Source organism: Macaca nemestrina, chromosome 6 (genome assembly GCF_043159975.1).
Source record: "Macaca nemestrina isolate mMacNem1 chromosome 6, mMacNem.hap1, whole genome shotgun sequence".
In the NCBI taxonomy this organism is placed as follows: domain Eukaryota; kingdom Metazoa; phylum Chordata; class Mammalia; order Primates; family Cercopithecidae; genus Macaca; species Macaca nemestrina.
Window position 1 is genome coordinate 101,829,723 of NC_092130.1, and position 16,612 is coordinate 101,846,334.

At 40.2% G+C, this 16,612-nt stretch overlaps 1 protein-coding gene across 4 annotated transcripts in view; it reads left to right on the forward strand.

Moving 5' to 3' along the window:
- Positions 1–16,612, forward strand: part of LOC105475134 (ankyrin repeat domain 31) — a 162,312-nt gene that overhangs the window by 135,510 nt on the left and 10,190 nt on the right. For all 4 annotated transcript variants that reach the window (XM_011730158.3, XM_011730155.3, XM_011730157.3 and 1 more), the window contains 2 exons: positions 170–1,166; positions 9,040–9,180. In XM_011730158.3, coding sequence (XP_011728460.2) covers positions 170–1,166; positions 9,040–9,180 — 1,138 coding nt within the window. The remainder of the gene's footprint in view (positions 1–169; positions 1,167–9,039; positions 9,181–16,612) is intronic.

Below are 16,612 nucleotides of genomic sequence, written 5' to 3' on the forward strand. Positions count from 1 at the left end.
CTGCAGGTGGTCAGATTAAAAAAATCAAAGGCAGTAAATTGCACAGGTATAGTTCTGTGTATTTTAAAGTTATTAAAATTGAGACAAAGTATCTTTGACCTCTAAATGACTGCTTTAAAAAGTTTTCTGCTGTTACTGCATTTTTTTCTCTTTCTGTTTCTTCCTATAGGATATCCATAGAGTCATTTAAGCATGGAGCCCTGAGAGAACAATTGGCCAACTTGGTGGCAAGACAGAAGAGTCTTTTAGTTGTGGCAAAAAAACAGAAAAGAATAAGCCTGAAAATTCAAAACTATAAGAATGTTACATCATTGCCTTGTCTTAGTTTAAGGAAGTTCCCACCCAGGTCAGAAAACTGCAGTGAAAAGGACAACCAAGAACTCACTAGTCTGGAAAATTTAGAGCATCCCCAATCAGGTTTACTTTCTCCTGTTTGTGGAAGCATGCAGGAAACACAATTGTCTCTGGAAACTTGGAACTACAGCCAAAATACCAACATTTGTCTAAATTCAGAGGCAGTGAGAAGGGGAGAATTTTCTGGAAATGATGTGAATTCTAAACAAAATGTCAGTGATTGTACCTTGGATGGTTTTCCAAAATCCCAACATTCAGATGGCACAGAGAATAATAAATTACCATCCCAACCTGTTGCTTTTATTGGTCAAACAGAATATTCACAGAAAGAGAAAGAGAATGATCTTACAGAAGCTACAGACAAAGACCATGAATTCTGTATTCCTTCCCCAGTAATCGGCAAATTAAATATTTCAGAAACTGCAAGTGTCCTTGCCGAAAATTCTGCCCATCCATCAAATATTATTTGTGATCAGGACCTTTCCAATTATCATCCCAAAAGAGGAAACAGGAAAACAACTTCCCGGCAATCACCTACAGGGGCATCAGAATCCCTGGCACATCAAGGGGTTGCTGTCTTAGGCAGTGATACAGTGCATCCGATGAAACCATGTCGTAAAAAATCAGTTTCTGCTGTTCCACGTGCAGATGACAGTCAGATCTCCTCTTCCTCTGGATCTGGGCAACAAGATGTTATAAAAAAGCCTTTAAACTACAGTACAGCTCCTAAAAAGAAATGTATTCAGATAAAAGATTTGATATTACTAGGAAGAATTAACCCAGGAAATAACATTCTGGAATTCAAAACACAGGTATTCTATATTTTATTCTCTAAAATCATGCAAATTTTATAAATAAGTTAGTAAATGTTGCTGTCACATAATATAGACATTTAGCTCTGATTTGGGAAATGGGGTTTTGCTGGGCTTCCTGAATGGAGGGACACAACCATTGTATTCTTAGCAAGTGAATTCATATTTCTGAAATTGCCCTGATACATTTATTTTTATTTTTTAAATTTAAATTTTTAAGTTCCAGGATACATGTGCAGGATGTGCAGGTTTGTTACGTAGATAAACAAGTGGCATGGTGGTTTACTGCACCTGTCAACCCATAACCTAGGTATTAAACCCAGCATGCATTGGCTATTTTTCCTAATGCTCTCCCTCCCTCAACCCCATTCCCCAACAGGCCCCAATGCATGCTGTTCCCCTTCCTGTGTCCACGTGTTCTCATTGTTCAGCTCCCACTTATAAGTCAGAACATGCAGCATTTGATTTTCTATTCCTACATTAGTTTGCTGAGGATAATGGCTTCCAGCTGCGTTCATGTCTCTGCAGAGGACATGATCTCATTCCTTTTTATGGCTGCATAGTATTCCATGGAGTATATGTACCACATTTTGTTTATCTGGTCTATCATTGATGGGCATTTGGTTGATTCCATGTCTTTGCTATTGTGAACAGTGCTGCAGTGACCATACATGTGCATGTATCTTTGTAACAGAATAATTTATATTCCTTTGGGTATATGCCCAGTAATAGGATTGCTGGGGCAAATGGTATTTCTGGTTCTAGATCTTTGAGGAGTCACCACACTGTCTTTCACAATGGTTGAACTAATTTACATTCCCACCAACAGTATAAAAGCATTCCTATTTATCTGCAACCTCGCCAGCATCGGTTGTTTCTTGACTTTTTAATAATCACTGTTCTGACTGGTGTGAGAAGGTATCTCATAGTGGTTTTGATTTGCATTTCTCTAATGATCAGTGATGTTGAGCTTTTATTCATATGTTTTTTGGCCATATGAATGTCTTCTTTAAACCTGACAAAAACAAGCAATGGAGAAATGATTCCCTATTTAATAAATGCTGCTGAGAGAACTGGCTAGCCATATGCAGAAAATTGAAACTGGACCCCTTCCTTACACCTTATACAAAAATTAACTCAAGATGGATTAAAGGATCAGAGGTTCCAAGATGGCCAAATAGGAACAGCTCTAGTCTACAGCTCCTAGCGTGAGCAACTCAGAAGACAGGTGATTTCTGCATTTCGAACTGAGGTACTGGGTTCATCTCACTGGGGCTTGTCGGAGAGTGGGTGCAGCCCATGGAGCATGAGTCAAAGCAGGGCGGGGCATCGCCTCACCAGGGAAGTACAAGGGGTCGGGGAATTCCCTTTCCTAGCCAAGGGAAGCTATGACAGATGGTACCTGGAAAATCGGGACACTCCCACCCCAATACTGCACTCTTCCCATGGTCTTAGCAAACGACACACTAGGAGATTATATCCCACGCCTGGCTTGGAGGGTCCCACGCCCACGGAGCCTCACTCACTGCTAGCATAGCAGTCTGAGATCAAACTGTAAGGTGACAGCAAGGCTGGGGGAGGGGCGTCCACCATTGCTGAGGCTTGAGTAGGTAAAAAAAGCAGCCAGGAAGCTCAAACTGGGTGGAGCCCACCACATCCCAAGGAGGCCTGCCTGCCTCCATAGACTCCACCTCTGGGGGCAGGACATAGCTGAACAAAAGGCAGCAGAAACTTCTGCAGACTTAAACGTCCATCTGACAGCTTTGAAGAGATTAGTGGTTCTCCCCGCATGGAGTTTGAGATCTGAGAACGGACAGACTGCCTCTTCAAGTGGGTCCCTGAACACCGAGTAGCCTAACTGGGAGGTACCTCCCAGTAGGGGCTGACTGACACCTTATACGGCTGGGTGCCCCTCTAAGACGAAGCTTCCAGAGGAAGAATCAGGCAGCAACATTTTCCGTTCTGCAATATTTGCTGTTCTGCAGCCTCTGCCGGTGATACCCAGGCAAACAGGGTCTGGAGTGGACCTCCAGCAAACTCCAACAGACCTGCAGCTGAGGGTCCTGACTGTTAGAAGGAAAACTAACAAACAGAAAGGACATCCACACCAAAACTCCATCTGTACGTCACCATCATCAAAAACCAAAGGTAGATAAAATGACAAAGATGGGGAGAAACCAGAGCAGAAAAGCTGAAAATTCTAAATATCAGAGTGCCTCTTCTCCTCCAAAGGAACGCAGCTCCTCGCCAGAAACAGAACAAAGCTGGATGGAGAATGACTTTGAGGGGTGGAGAGAAGGCTTCAAATGATTGGTAATAACAAACTCCAAGCTAAAGGAGGATGTTTAAACCCATCGCAAAGAAGCTAAAAACCTTGAAAGAAAATTAGACGAATGGCTAACTAGAATAAACAGCATAAAGAAGACCTTAAATGACCTGATGGAGCTAAAAACCATGGCACGAGAACTACATGACGCATGCACAAACTTCAGTAGCCAATTCGATCAAGTGGAAGAAAGGGTATCAGTGATTGAAGATCAAATGAATGAAATGAAACAGGAGGAGAAGTTTAGAGAATAAAGAGTAAAAAGAAACAAACAAAGACTCCAAGAAATATGGGACTATGTGAAAAGACCAAATCTACATCTGATCAGTGTACCTGAAAGTGGCAGGGAGAATGGAACCAAATTGGAAAACACTCTTCAGGATATTATCCAGGAGAACTTCCCCAACCTAGCAAGGCAGGCCAACATTCAAATTCAGGAAATACAGAGAACGCCATAAAGATACTCCTCAAGAAGAGCAACTCCAAGTCACATAATTGTCAGATTCACCAAAGTTGAAATGAAGGAAATAATGTTAAGGGCAGCCAGAGAGAAAGGTCAAGTTACTCACAAAGGGAAGCCCATCAAACTAACAGCATATCTCTTGGCAGAAACTCTACAAGCCAGAAGACAGTGGGGGCCAATATTCAACATTCTTAAAGAATTTTCAGCCCAGAATTTCATATCCAGCCAAACTAAGTTTCACAAGTGAAGGAGAAATAAAATCCTTAAAAGACAAGCAAATGCTGAGAGATTTTGTCACCACCAGGACTGCCTTACAAGAGCTCCTGAAGGAATCACTAAACATGGAAAGGAACAACTGGTACCAGCCCCTGCAAAAACATGTCAAATTGTAAAGACCATCAATGCTAAGAGGAAACCGCATCAACTAACGAGCAAAATAACCAGCTAACATCATAATGACAGGATCAAATTAACACATAATAATATTAACCTTAAATGAAAATGGGCTAACTGCTCCAGTTAAAAGACACAGACTGCCAAATTGGAAAAAGAGTCAAGACCCAACAGTGTGCTGTATTCAGGAGACCCATCTCATGGGCAGAGACACACATAGGCTCAAAATAAAGGGATGGAGGAAGATCTACCAAGCAAATGGAAAATAGAAAAAAGCAGGGGTTGCATCCTAGTCTCTGATAAAACAGACTTTAAACCAACAAAGACCAAAAGAGACAAAGAAGGCCATTACATAATGGTAAAGGATCAATTCAACAAGAAGAGCTAACTATCCTAAATATATATACACCCAATACAGGAACACCCAGATTCATAAAGCAAGTCCACAGAGATCTACAAAGAGACTTAGACTCCCACACAATAATAATGGGAGACTTTAACACCCCACTGTCAACATTAGACAGATCAACAAGACAGAGGGTTAACAAGGATATCCAAGAATTGAACTCAGCTCTTCACCAAGCAGACCTAATAGACATCTACAGAACTGTCCACCCCAAATCAACAGAATATACATTCTTCTCAGCACCACATCACACTTATTCCAAAATTGACCACATAGTTGGAAGAAAAGCACTCCTCATCAAATGTAGAAGAACAGATATTATAGCAAACTGTCTCTCAGACTACAGTGCAATCAAAGTAGAACTCAGGATTAAGAAACTCACTAAAAACTGCTCAACTACATGGAAACTGAACAACCTGCTCCTGAATGACTACTGGGTACTTAACGAAATGAAGGCAGAAATAAACCAATGAGAACAAAGATACAACATACCAGAATCTCTGGGACACATTTAAAGCAGTATGTAGAGGGAAATTTATAGCACTAAATGCCCACAAGAGAAAGCAGGAAAGATCTAAAATTGACACCCTAACATCACAATTAAAAGAACTAGAGAAGCAAGAGCAACCACATTCAAAAGCTAGCAGAAGGCGAGAAATAACTAAGATCAGAGCAGAACTGAAGGAGTTAGAGACACAAAAAAAAAACTTCAAAAAATCAATGAATCCAGGAGCTGATTTTTTGAAAAGATCAACAAAATTAATAGACCACTAGCAAGACTAGTAAAGAAGAAAAGAGAGAAGAACCCAATAGGCACAATAAAAAATGATAAAGGGGATATCATCACTGATCCCACAGAAATACAAACTACAATCAGAGAATACTATAAATACCTCTATACAAATAAACTAGAAAATCTAGAAGAAATGGATAAATTCCTGGACACATACACCCTCCCAAGACTAAACCAGGAAGAAGTTGAGTCTCTGAATAGACCAATAACAGGCTCTGAAATTGAAGCAATAATTAATAGCCTGGCAACCAAAAAAAGTCCAGGACCAGATGGATTCACAGGCTAATTCTACCAGAGGTACAAGGAGGAGCTGGTACCATTCCTTCTGAAACTATTCCAATCAATAGGAAAAGAGGGAATCCTCCCTAACTCATTTTATGAGGCAGCATCATCCTGATACTAAAGCCTGGTAGAGACACAACAAAAAAAGAGAAGTTTAGACCAATATCCCTGATGAACATCGATGCAAAAATCCTCAATGAAATACTGGCAAACCGAATCCAGCAGCAGATCAAAAAGCTTATCCACCATGATCAAGTTGGCTTCATCCCTGGGGTGCAAGTCTGGTTCAACATATGAAAATCAATAAATGTAATCCATCATAAAAACAGAACCAAAGACAAAAACCACATGATTATCTCAATAGATGCAGAAAAGGCCTTCGACAAAATTCAACAGCCCTTCTTGCTAAAAACTCTCAATAAACTAGGTACTGATGGGACATATCTGAAAATAATAAGAGCTATTTATGACAAACCCACAGCCAATATCATACTGAATGGGCAAAAACTGGAAGCATTCCCTTTGAAAACTGGCACAAGACAGGGACGTCCTCTCTCACCACTCCTATTCAACATAGTGTTGGAAGTTCTGGCTAGGGCAATCAGGCAGGAGAAAGAAATAAAGGGAATTCAATTAGGAAAAGAGGAAGTCCAATTGTCCCTGTTTTCAGATGACATGATTGTATATTTAGAAAACCCCATCGTCTCACCCCAAAGCCTTCTTAAGCTGATAAGCAACTTCAGCAAAGTCTCAGGATACAAAATCAATGTGCAAAAATCACAAGAATTCCCATACACCAATAACAGACAGAGAGCCAAATCATGAGTGAACTCCCATTCACAATTGCTTCAAAGAGACTAAAATACCTAGGAATCCAACTTACAAGGGATGTGAAGGACCTCTTTAAGGAGAACTACAAACCACTGCTCAACGAAATAAAAGAGGACACACACAAATGGAAGAACATTCTATGCTCATGGATAGGAAGAATCAATATCGTGAAAATGGCCATACTGCCCAAGGTAATTTACAGATTCAATGCCATCCCCATCAAGCTACCAATGACTTTCTTCACAGAATTGGAAAAAACTACTTTAAAGTTCATATGGAACCGAAAAAGAACCCGCATTACCAAAACAATCCTAAGCCAAAAGAACAAAGTTGGATGCATCACGCTACCTGACTTCAAAGGATACTACAAGGCTACTGTAACCAAAACAGCATGGTACTAGTACCAAAACAGAGATATAGACCAATGGAACAGAACAGAGCCCTCAGAAATAATACCACATATCTACACAGATTTGATCTTTGACAAACCTGACAAAAACAAGAAATGGGGAAATGATTCCCTATTTAATAAGTGGTGCTGGGAAAACTGGGTAGCCATGTGTAGAAGGCTGAAACTGAATCCCCTCCTTACACCTTATACAAAAATTAATTCAAGATGGATTAAAGACTTAAATGTCAGACCTAAAACCATAAAAACCCTAGAAGAAAACCTAGGCGATACCATTCAGGACATAGGCATGGGCAAGGACTTCATGACTAAAACACCAAAAGCAATGGCAACAAAAACCAAAATTGACAAATGGGATCTAATTAAACTAAAGAGCTTCTGCACAACAAAAGAAACTACCATCAGAGTGAACAGGCAACCTACAGAATGGGAGAAAATTTTTACCATCTATCCATCTGACAAAGGGCTAATATCCAGAATCTACAAAGAACTTAAATTTACAAGAAAAAATCAAACAACTGCATCAAAAAGTGGGCAAAGGATACAAACAGACACTTCTCAAAAGAAGACATTTATGCAGCCAGCAGACACATGAAAAAATGCTCATCATCACTGGCCATCAGAGAAATGCAAATCAAAACCACAATGAGATACCATCTCACACCAGTTAGAATGACGATCATTAAAAAGTCAGGAAACAACAGGTGTTGGAGAGGATGTGGAGAAATAGGAATACTTTTACACTGTTGGTGGGACTGTAAACTAGTTCAACCATTGTGGAAGACAGTGTGGCGATTCCTCAAGGATCTAGAACTAGAAATACCATTTGACCCAGCCATCCCATTACTGGATATATACCCAAAGGATTATAAATCATGCTGCTATATAGACACATGCACACATATGTTTACTGTGGCACTATTCACAATAGTAAAGACTTGGAACCAACCCAAATGTCCATCAATGATAGACTGGATTAAGAAAATGTGGCACATATACACCATGGAATATGATGCAGCCATAAAAAGGATGAGTTCATGTCCTTTGTAGGGGCATGGATGAAGCTGGAAACCATCATTCTGAGCAAACTGTCGCAAGGACAGAAAACCAAACACCGCGTTTTCTCACTCATAGGTGGAAATTGAACAATGAGAACACTTGAACACAGGGTGGGGAACATCACACACTGGGCCTTCTTCATGCTCTGTTGCAAATGAAGTTAATTCCTTCGGCAGGAGATTAGGAGCTATCTATTTTAAGGCCTACTTCTCTTCTCAGGCAGAATCCCTGAGCCATGGCCCTGGAGCTGAGGGTGGGGACAAAGGTGATTTTTCAAGTGATACCCTTGCTTTAGGAGCTGAGCATTTGGTAGAGGGGAGACAGTAGCTTCATGTCTTTTCAGTTTGCCTCTCCCAATGTGAAACCACCACCTTACAAGCCAAAGCAAGGGTGATCGGGATCCCAGCATTCTCAGTGGTGCCATGCCAAAGGTGGAGCCTCTGTCTCAACACTCACAGCTAGGCAGGAGAAGGGAGCCTCCACCCTTTGGCTATAGTTGCTGGCAACTTAGCGTTAGCAACAGTGGCTGGGGGCAGGATGAGCAATGCTGAAGTTATGCCCCTCCCAGGAAGACAGCTCTGTAACAGGGAGCCCTGTAGTCTTGACTACAGCAATCTAGAGTGGAGTTTCCACTTCACAGAGCTGAGAGTAGGGAGGGAAGATGCAGTCTTGGTTCAAATACCATAGACTCACCTTTTTAATCCAATTTTTGTAGATTTTGTTGACTAGATGGTTCATGATTTGCTGCATGCCCTTATGACCATATCTAGATACATTAAATTTGTATACAAAAATTAAAAAATCAGGTGTTAGGGTGTATCTGGTCCCTGTTACTTTGTCATGGCCAGAAGCAAAAGTTCACATATTTCAGCTATTTTTGACCCTAATTTTTTTTTTATTTTTCACTTCAGGAGACTACCCACAAAGCCAGCATTTTATTGAATGGTAAACTTAAGGTAGAAAGTGGTCAGATTTATAAAAGCCCAGTCACCTGGCTCAAGGATCTTCTGGGAGGCAACAGTTATGTGACCTGGAATTATGCTTGGAGTAAGGTGGGTCATTCTTAAGTTTATCTTTAACTTCATATTCAAATGGAAAAGTACATATTTTTATGTTGAAAGTATTTTTAAGGAAATCTGAAAGATCTCCAAGCTAGTTTTGTTTTCATGTGTTCATTGTGTATATGTTACATGCATATCATGCTACATGCATGTCACAGAATAAACACGTCACTTTTTCCCACAAGTCCTATTTGCCAGAATTCACCGTGGGCATGGTTGCATAGCTGACTGCACCTTCCCTTTCTTACTCCTTATCTAGTCTCAGAACTTTAATGCCTTTAATCTTCCCATTTGATCTCCCAAGGGATTTCAGGTCTTTGTAACTCTGTATGGAAAATTTGGAACCACTGGTATATTGGTAACTTAGTTAATATATGTTATTATTCTAATGAAGTAAAGCAAAATCTCCTAAATACAAAAGAAATGGGCAAGAGGCCTAAGACCCACAGAAATTATCATGTATTTTTATGTTTGAACATGTCCTTATTCATGAATTGCTAGCCCTTCAAAATGAATTACTTTCATTTAGACCTCCTAGACTTAGTAGGCTCCCTCTCAGTTCTGGCTTCTGAGTTATAAGCCCAGTAATGACTGATATTCTTGAGGTCTAGTGTTCATCCACCTCCAGATGTCCATGGCACTACTTCAGGAACAGTCTTAAAATGATTCTTCAGGAAAGTCTGAGTCTTCAGACATCTGCCGTGAGTGTTTCAAAGACTAGAAGATACACTCAACCTCTACTAACCATTACAGTAAACCTCAGTTTACCAGTAATAGGAAGCACAGCTTTCTCTCCTCTTTTTTGTTTAACCCAGGTCTACCCACTCTCCCTCCCAGTCCCTTTTGTGCCCTCAAAGTCTATGTTCTGTGTCCCAGACTCTGTGCCCAACTCTGCATTCTGGTCTCCTAGACCTTGTTGGCAAGTGCATCTAGCACTGTTTCAGTTCCTTCACTTACATCAGCACATTCTGGATTCTATCTGCTATATGGTCTGTCTGACTTTTTATTTTCCCAAAGTTTGTTTTTATTTCCCACTCCTGGAGTCACCAGGCCATCTGCTTTCAGTTCATCTTAGCCCGTTTGCCCAATCCTTTCCATGGATTCTTAATTCGTATCTAAAAGTTAGTAATTAACATCTTGCCCATGAAAATTCCGTTTTGTTACAAGGTTTCTTAAACTTATGATAGATTATACTGTTTTTCTGAAACTGAATCTTTGCTCACAGGACAGACAGCATACTGAATGCTGTAGCTTAGGTTCTTTTGAGCTCAACATGCCTGTGCTGCAGTGTGCCTGGTGATGATTCCATTTGCCCACTCTGTTTCTCTCTTAGAACTACTGTTATTTCCTGCCTTTGAATAGCTGGCTGTGACATCATTTGGCCCTTACTCTGTACTAATGCCTCATTTATATCTCATTGCCTCTAGTATTTTCTCATAGCCATGTCAATTAGAGTCATACTGTTTAGCACCTATGTGATAGTGAAGCCACATGCGAATGTGGGCACTAAAAGTAGAGCAATTCTCAGATATAACATATTCCTACAGATATCTAAACAGGCTTATTTTCTTTAGATTATCAAAAAAATGAAAATAGAGTTTTAAAAATTACTATGGGCACTGATGTACTTCTAGTAAATACCCCAAGCTGAGAAACATTACCCTAGTGATTTTCTTTACAGTATTTAAAAGGCTCTTTTAAAGTCTTTTAAAATTTACCACATAAACCTCTGCCTCTTCTTGTCTTGGAGTAACTCCTGAATTCAGTCACTTCTTGATGAAAGGAACTTTTTGCTACATGGAAAACCAAACACCGCATGTTCTCACTCATAGGTGGGAACTGAACAATGAGATCACTTGGACTCAGGAAGGGGAACATCACACACCGGGGCCTATCATGGGGAGGGGGGAGGGGGGAGGGATTGCATTGGGAGTTATACCTGATGTAAATGACGAGTTGATGGGTGCAGCACACCAACATGGCACAAGTATACATATGTAACAAACCTGCATGTTATGCACATGTACCCTACAACTTAAAGTATAATAATAATAAAAAAATTTAAAAAAAAATGTGAACATTTCTACTGACTAGTTCTGAGAGTGGTGGTGGGGTATGGGACCAGGAGTGGGTGATGGTCAGGCAAGGAATGCCAGAAAACAAGATATTGCCCTGTATCTGACAGAGCGACAGAGCCAGTAGGTGCAGAGATGACTCAAACTTCCAACCCAAGCAGTTGCTGAACAGCTTTGCCAAGGAAATCCTGATGCTTACTCAGAGAGGGCATCACTGACTTCTTTTCTGCAGCCTCCCAGCTGTTGGACAACATTCTGGTGTGGCAGAGTAATTTGTGGGTGGGAGGCAGCAGACCAAGCTAGTTCCTGGTTCCACTCTTTATAAGTTATATTATCTGGGCAATGGTTTTCAATCACATTGGAATCACTTGAGGGCCTTTAGAAACCACTAGTGCCTAGCAGACTCCAAGCCCATAGCTTCTGATCTAATATCTATGTAGGGACCAAGTGGCAATATTTGAAAAAGCATTCCAGGCAATTCTAATGTGCAACCTCAGTAAGAATGATTAATCTGGGTCAAGCCATTTCACCTTTCTGAACTTCAGCTTTCTTATGCATGAAATAAGTAGTGCTAGGTGATATCTAAAGACCCTTCCAACATAGCGATTGTGGAGCTTGAATAGCACTGTTTGATTTATAAAGCAGTTTTATACAACTTTATGAGGCAGGAAGATCAACTATTATTTCTGTTCATGGATGTGAAAACAAAGATTTGGGAGGTTAAATGACCTGATTTGGTCTCGAGGCCAGGCAGAACCAGAACTAGAACCTGATTTTCTGATTCCCTATACATTCTTTTCTGTATTTATAATGGCACAAGAGAGGCACACATTCCTTTCATTAGAAACAGGTTGCTCTGAACTCAAAAGAGCACACAGTACAATCTAGCCACCTTTATGAATGTATGCAAAGCCTTAGTCATGTGCAGCAACTGTTGCCTACTTCCACAGGAAAAATGCCTTTCTGTGATACAGTTGCAGGATGAAAATCGTAAGAATCGTATGAATGGAAATGATGGTTTATTTTTGTAAATACTCAACAGTGAATTACTGCAGATGAAAAGTAGGCTGCTATTTTAGGCAGTGCTTCAAGGAACATTAGACAGATCTCTTCTGCAAACATACTTCCCCGGATGCCTCCCTGAATTTCCACGCTTATTTCCACCCTTTCCACTCCTTTGGATTTAGTGATAACTTTTTTCTGTGGTTCCCCTCACCTCCCACCTCCCCAACACACACATACTTTTTAAGAAAAATTCCTCTCACCATCATGATTAAGAATATCAATATGTGAAAAGGTTGGGGTGGGAGTATAGAAACTGATGGAAATTGTTCATCTCAACAGACAGCCTCATTCTGTCAATTACTCATACTCTCAATGTGTCCCAAACCTCCTATGAACCTAGCTTCTACTCAGCTACATTTTAGAACACAAAGAAAAAGAAGGAGGTGGTTAGATATGTGGACCTCTTTTAAAATACAAATATCCAGGAGTTTTGAATCCTGAAAATATAAATAATGTGAAGGGCCTTCTCTTGCCTCTAGCTACATAGAGTGTTGGGAGTGTGAAAAAAGAGTCTGGAATGGGGAGGTTGGTACCATGAAGGTGAGCTTTACCTGCATCATTTCCATAGAAACAGCTCTTCCAAGGCAGTTTTTGCACTTTGAAACTACTTTCTGTCTTATATTCTGAATTCCTAAAGAAATATTTTATTTGAGAAATATTTTTATTTTCTTAGCCACAATGTATTTTGTGTTACAATGAATTTAAAAGAAAACCTACAGTTTTTTTTATTGTTTTATTTGCTCTTTTTCCACCCTGAGGTGAAAAGCAATTATTCTTTCCTCCTTCTACTCCTCTTGGAGCAGTGAAACTTTGTAAGATTGACTTCTTAAAACTTGCAATGGAATAAAAGTAGTTATTTGATCATCCATGAACAGATTTCTTTTCTTTCGTTTTTTTTCTTTTTTTTTTTTTTTTTCTTTTTGAGCCAGAGTCTTGCTCTGTTGCCCAGGCTGGGGTGCAGTGGCCCGATCTTGGATCACTATAGCCTCTGCCTCCCAGGTTCAAGTGATTCTCCTGCCTCAGCCTTACAAGTAGCTGGGACTACCACCACGCCCAGCTAATTTTTGTATTTTTAGTAGAGATGGGGTTTCACCACGTTGACCAGGCTGGTCTCAAATTCCTGACCTCAGGCGATCCCCTAACCTCGGCCTCCCAAAGTGCTGGGGTTACAGGTGTGAGTCACCATGCCTGGCCATCCATGAACAGATTTCTATTAGTCAACACCAACAAATGGTTCTTCTGAAGACATATGAAAATGGGCTGATATTTTCAAATAAAATGGAGTCCCAGAAGGGAAGTATATGCAAAGGCAGGTTATGTTTCATTCTTTTTTGATGCATATTACTACATAAGATGTAGAGAAATATTTATTATGGCAATTAATAATGACAATACTGTACTTTATTTATCCCAGAGACCTTACCAAAATAAAGTTGATTAATAATTTCACTTGGCTCATTAACTACATTTCCAGAATACTGGCTGGCTGAGTCATCTATTTTCCTCAAACATGCACACACGCACACACACACACACACAGACATTCTACATTCCCTGCTTTTCCCTAGTATGATATTGGAGAATCAGCATAATTTCCTCTTTTTGTTGTTATTACACTTTAGGTTCTAGGGTACATGTGCACAACGTGCAGGTTTGTTACATATGTATACATGTGCCATGATGGTGTGCGGCACCCATTAACTCGTCATTTACATTAGGTATATCTCCTAATGCTATCCCTCCCCCACTCTCCTCCCCACCCCACGACAGGCCCCAGCGTGTGATGTTGCCCTTCCTGTGTCCAAGTGTTCCCATTTTTCAATTCCCACCTATGAGTGAAAACATGCGGTGTTTGGTTTTCTGTCCTTGTGATAGTTTGCTCAGAATGATGGTTTCCAGCTTCATCCATGCCCCTACAAAGGACATGAACTCATCCTTTTTTATGGCTGCATAGTATTCCATGGTGTGTATGTGCCATATTTTCTTAATCCAGTCTCAGCATAGACTAATTTCTAAGGAATAATGGAGTGTTGTAAGAGCTTCAGGGAAAGCATCAGTGGCCCAGCACAACAACCTACAGATATCCTCACCGAACATGCCTTACACTAAGCTCCATCTCTCTTACATGTTCTCATCTGGCATCCTGTCAGCTGCCCTTCATCAAAATAGGTTTGGACAGTGAAGTTGCTGAGATCACTGGAGGCTATGTTGTTCAAGAGCCTAAGAACTTAGCCTCCAGCTCTTCCTACCATGCCTCTGTCAGAGTAGGCATATGAGCTAGATTTGAATCCAGAGAAATGTAGTTCAGGATTCAGAGTTTGAGTCATACACAGATGTAATGACTGCCTTTATGCTTTAGCCCACTGGAGGTTTTTCACAACACTAATATGAAATGCACATTTTCTAGAAGTGATCTAGTGTCTGTTCATTTTGAGATCTATTCATTAACCTGTTCAATAAATCACTCCTAATGGAAAATAGATTTTTAACTCGGTGGATATTCTTAAAACTGTATTCTTTATCTGAATTACCTGCAGTGGAATGTGTAAGTCATCTTATATTGCCCAGCACTAACTAATAATATTTTTAAAGTCTGAGATATAGGTGCGAACATACTGAGCCTGCACTTTGATGGATTCATGAGATGTGTTGGACATTGTCAGGGTGTAACACATACAAAATCTATTATTTCCAATAACTGGTTGTTTGGAGAACTGACAAATGGCATTCAGGGGCCTCTCCTCCACTTTCTATGGCAAGTGAAAAGGGATTGACACATTGAGTAGGCTGGTCTGTTCCATTTTCATTGCCAGGCTTTGTTTGGTCATAGGATTGAGCCCAAAGGGTATCTGTACCTTTAAGATCCCCTAGACCTTTCTCACGCTGTTCAATTTAACATTTATTGAGTACTCGGAATGTACTACACAGTATGCCAGATGCTTTTCTTGCATTATCACTTTTAATCCTCACAACAATTTAATAAGCTGGAGACATTTTTTTTTACAAACACAAATTGAGGCTTAGGGAATTTGAGAATCTTTCTTAAGAGTTGGGACTTCACAGCCAGGCACGGTGGCTCACACCTGTAATCCCAGCACTTTGGGAGGCTGAGGCAGGTGGATCATTTGAGGTCAGGAGTTCGAGACCACCCTGGCCAGCATGGCAAAACCCTGTATCTACTAAAAATACAAAAATTAGCCAGGCATGGTGGCACACACCTGTAATTCTAGCTCCTAGGGAGGCTAAGGCATGGGAGGCTGAGGCATGGGAGACTGAGGCATAAGAATTGCTTGAACTCAGGAGGTGGAGGTTGCAGTGAGCCGAGATCACGCCAGTGTACTCCAGCCTGGGTGACAGAGTGAGACTCTCTCAAAAAAAAAAAAATTAAAAGAAAAGAAAAAGAGTCGGGACTTCAGAGTCTTTTATCCAGTATCATCAGGCACTCTGTGAACTGCTGAGAGTATTCAAATGAATATGATACAGACCCTGTCCTCAAAGAGCTTATGGTTTAATAGAAACAGATGTATTAAAACATAATTTCATTTATATGAGGTAAGTACCATGACAGAAATATGAGTAAAGAAGTTTTGGGAACCTAGAGGAGGATCATTACTTGAATCTAGAAGTTATAGGGAGGCATCCTGGAGGAAGGGATGTTCAAGTTGAATCTTGATGCTTTGCCCACAGTCAACCAATATCTGGAGGTATATTAATAGATTATCCTAAAGCTAAGAGTAAAGAACCCAAAGACCCTTGGGCCCAGAACATTTCTGGCAGAATTTACCGTTTCTGCCTCAGCCCTGGCTATTTGTGTGTAGATATTTCTAAGCTCTGACTTTTTGCACTGATAACGATATATCTAAGTTCACAAACCACCAAAAAAAAGTGGATATCTAGACCTGAAATGTTATTAATTTAATCAGTTAAATATCTGATTTCTTGAAAAATACCATTACTTTTATGCCTTAATTTTATTAATGTAACATTAAAATTTTAAAGTTATAAAGTAGCAGGTGCTGGATTAATAGTTGTTGAATAAGTGAATAGGTGAGTGAATTAATATCACACAACAAGGGTCAATGCATTTTTTCTGTAAAAGGCCACATAGTAAATATTTTGGGCTTCATGGACATGTGGTCTGTGTCAATTATGTTATAGCATGAAAGCAGCCATAGATGTTAAGTAAATGAATGAGCATCACTGTATTCCAATAAAACATTATTTATAGAAAAGAAGGTTGCAGGTTGGATTTGACCATGGACTAAAGCTTGCTGATCCACAAC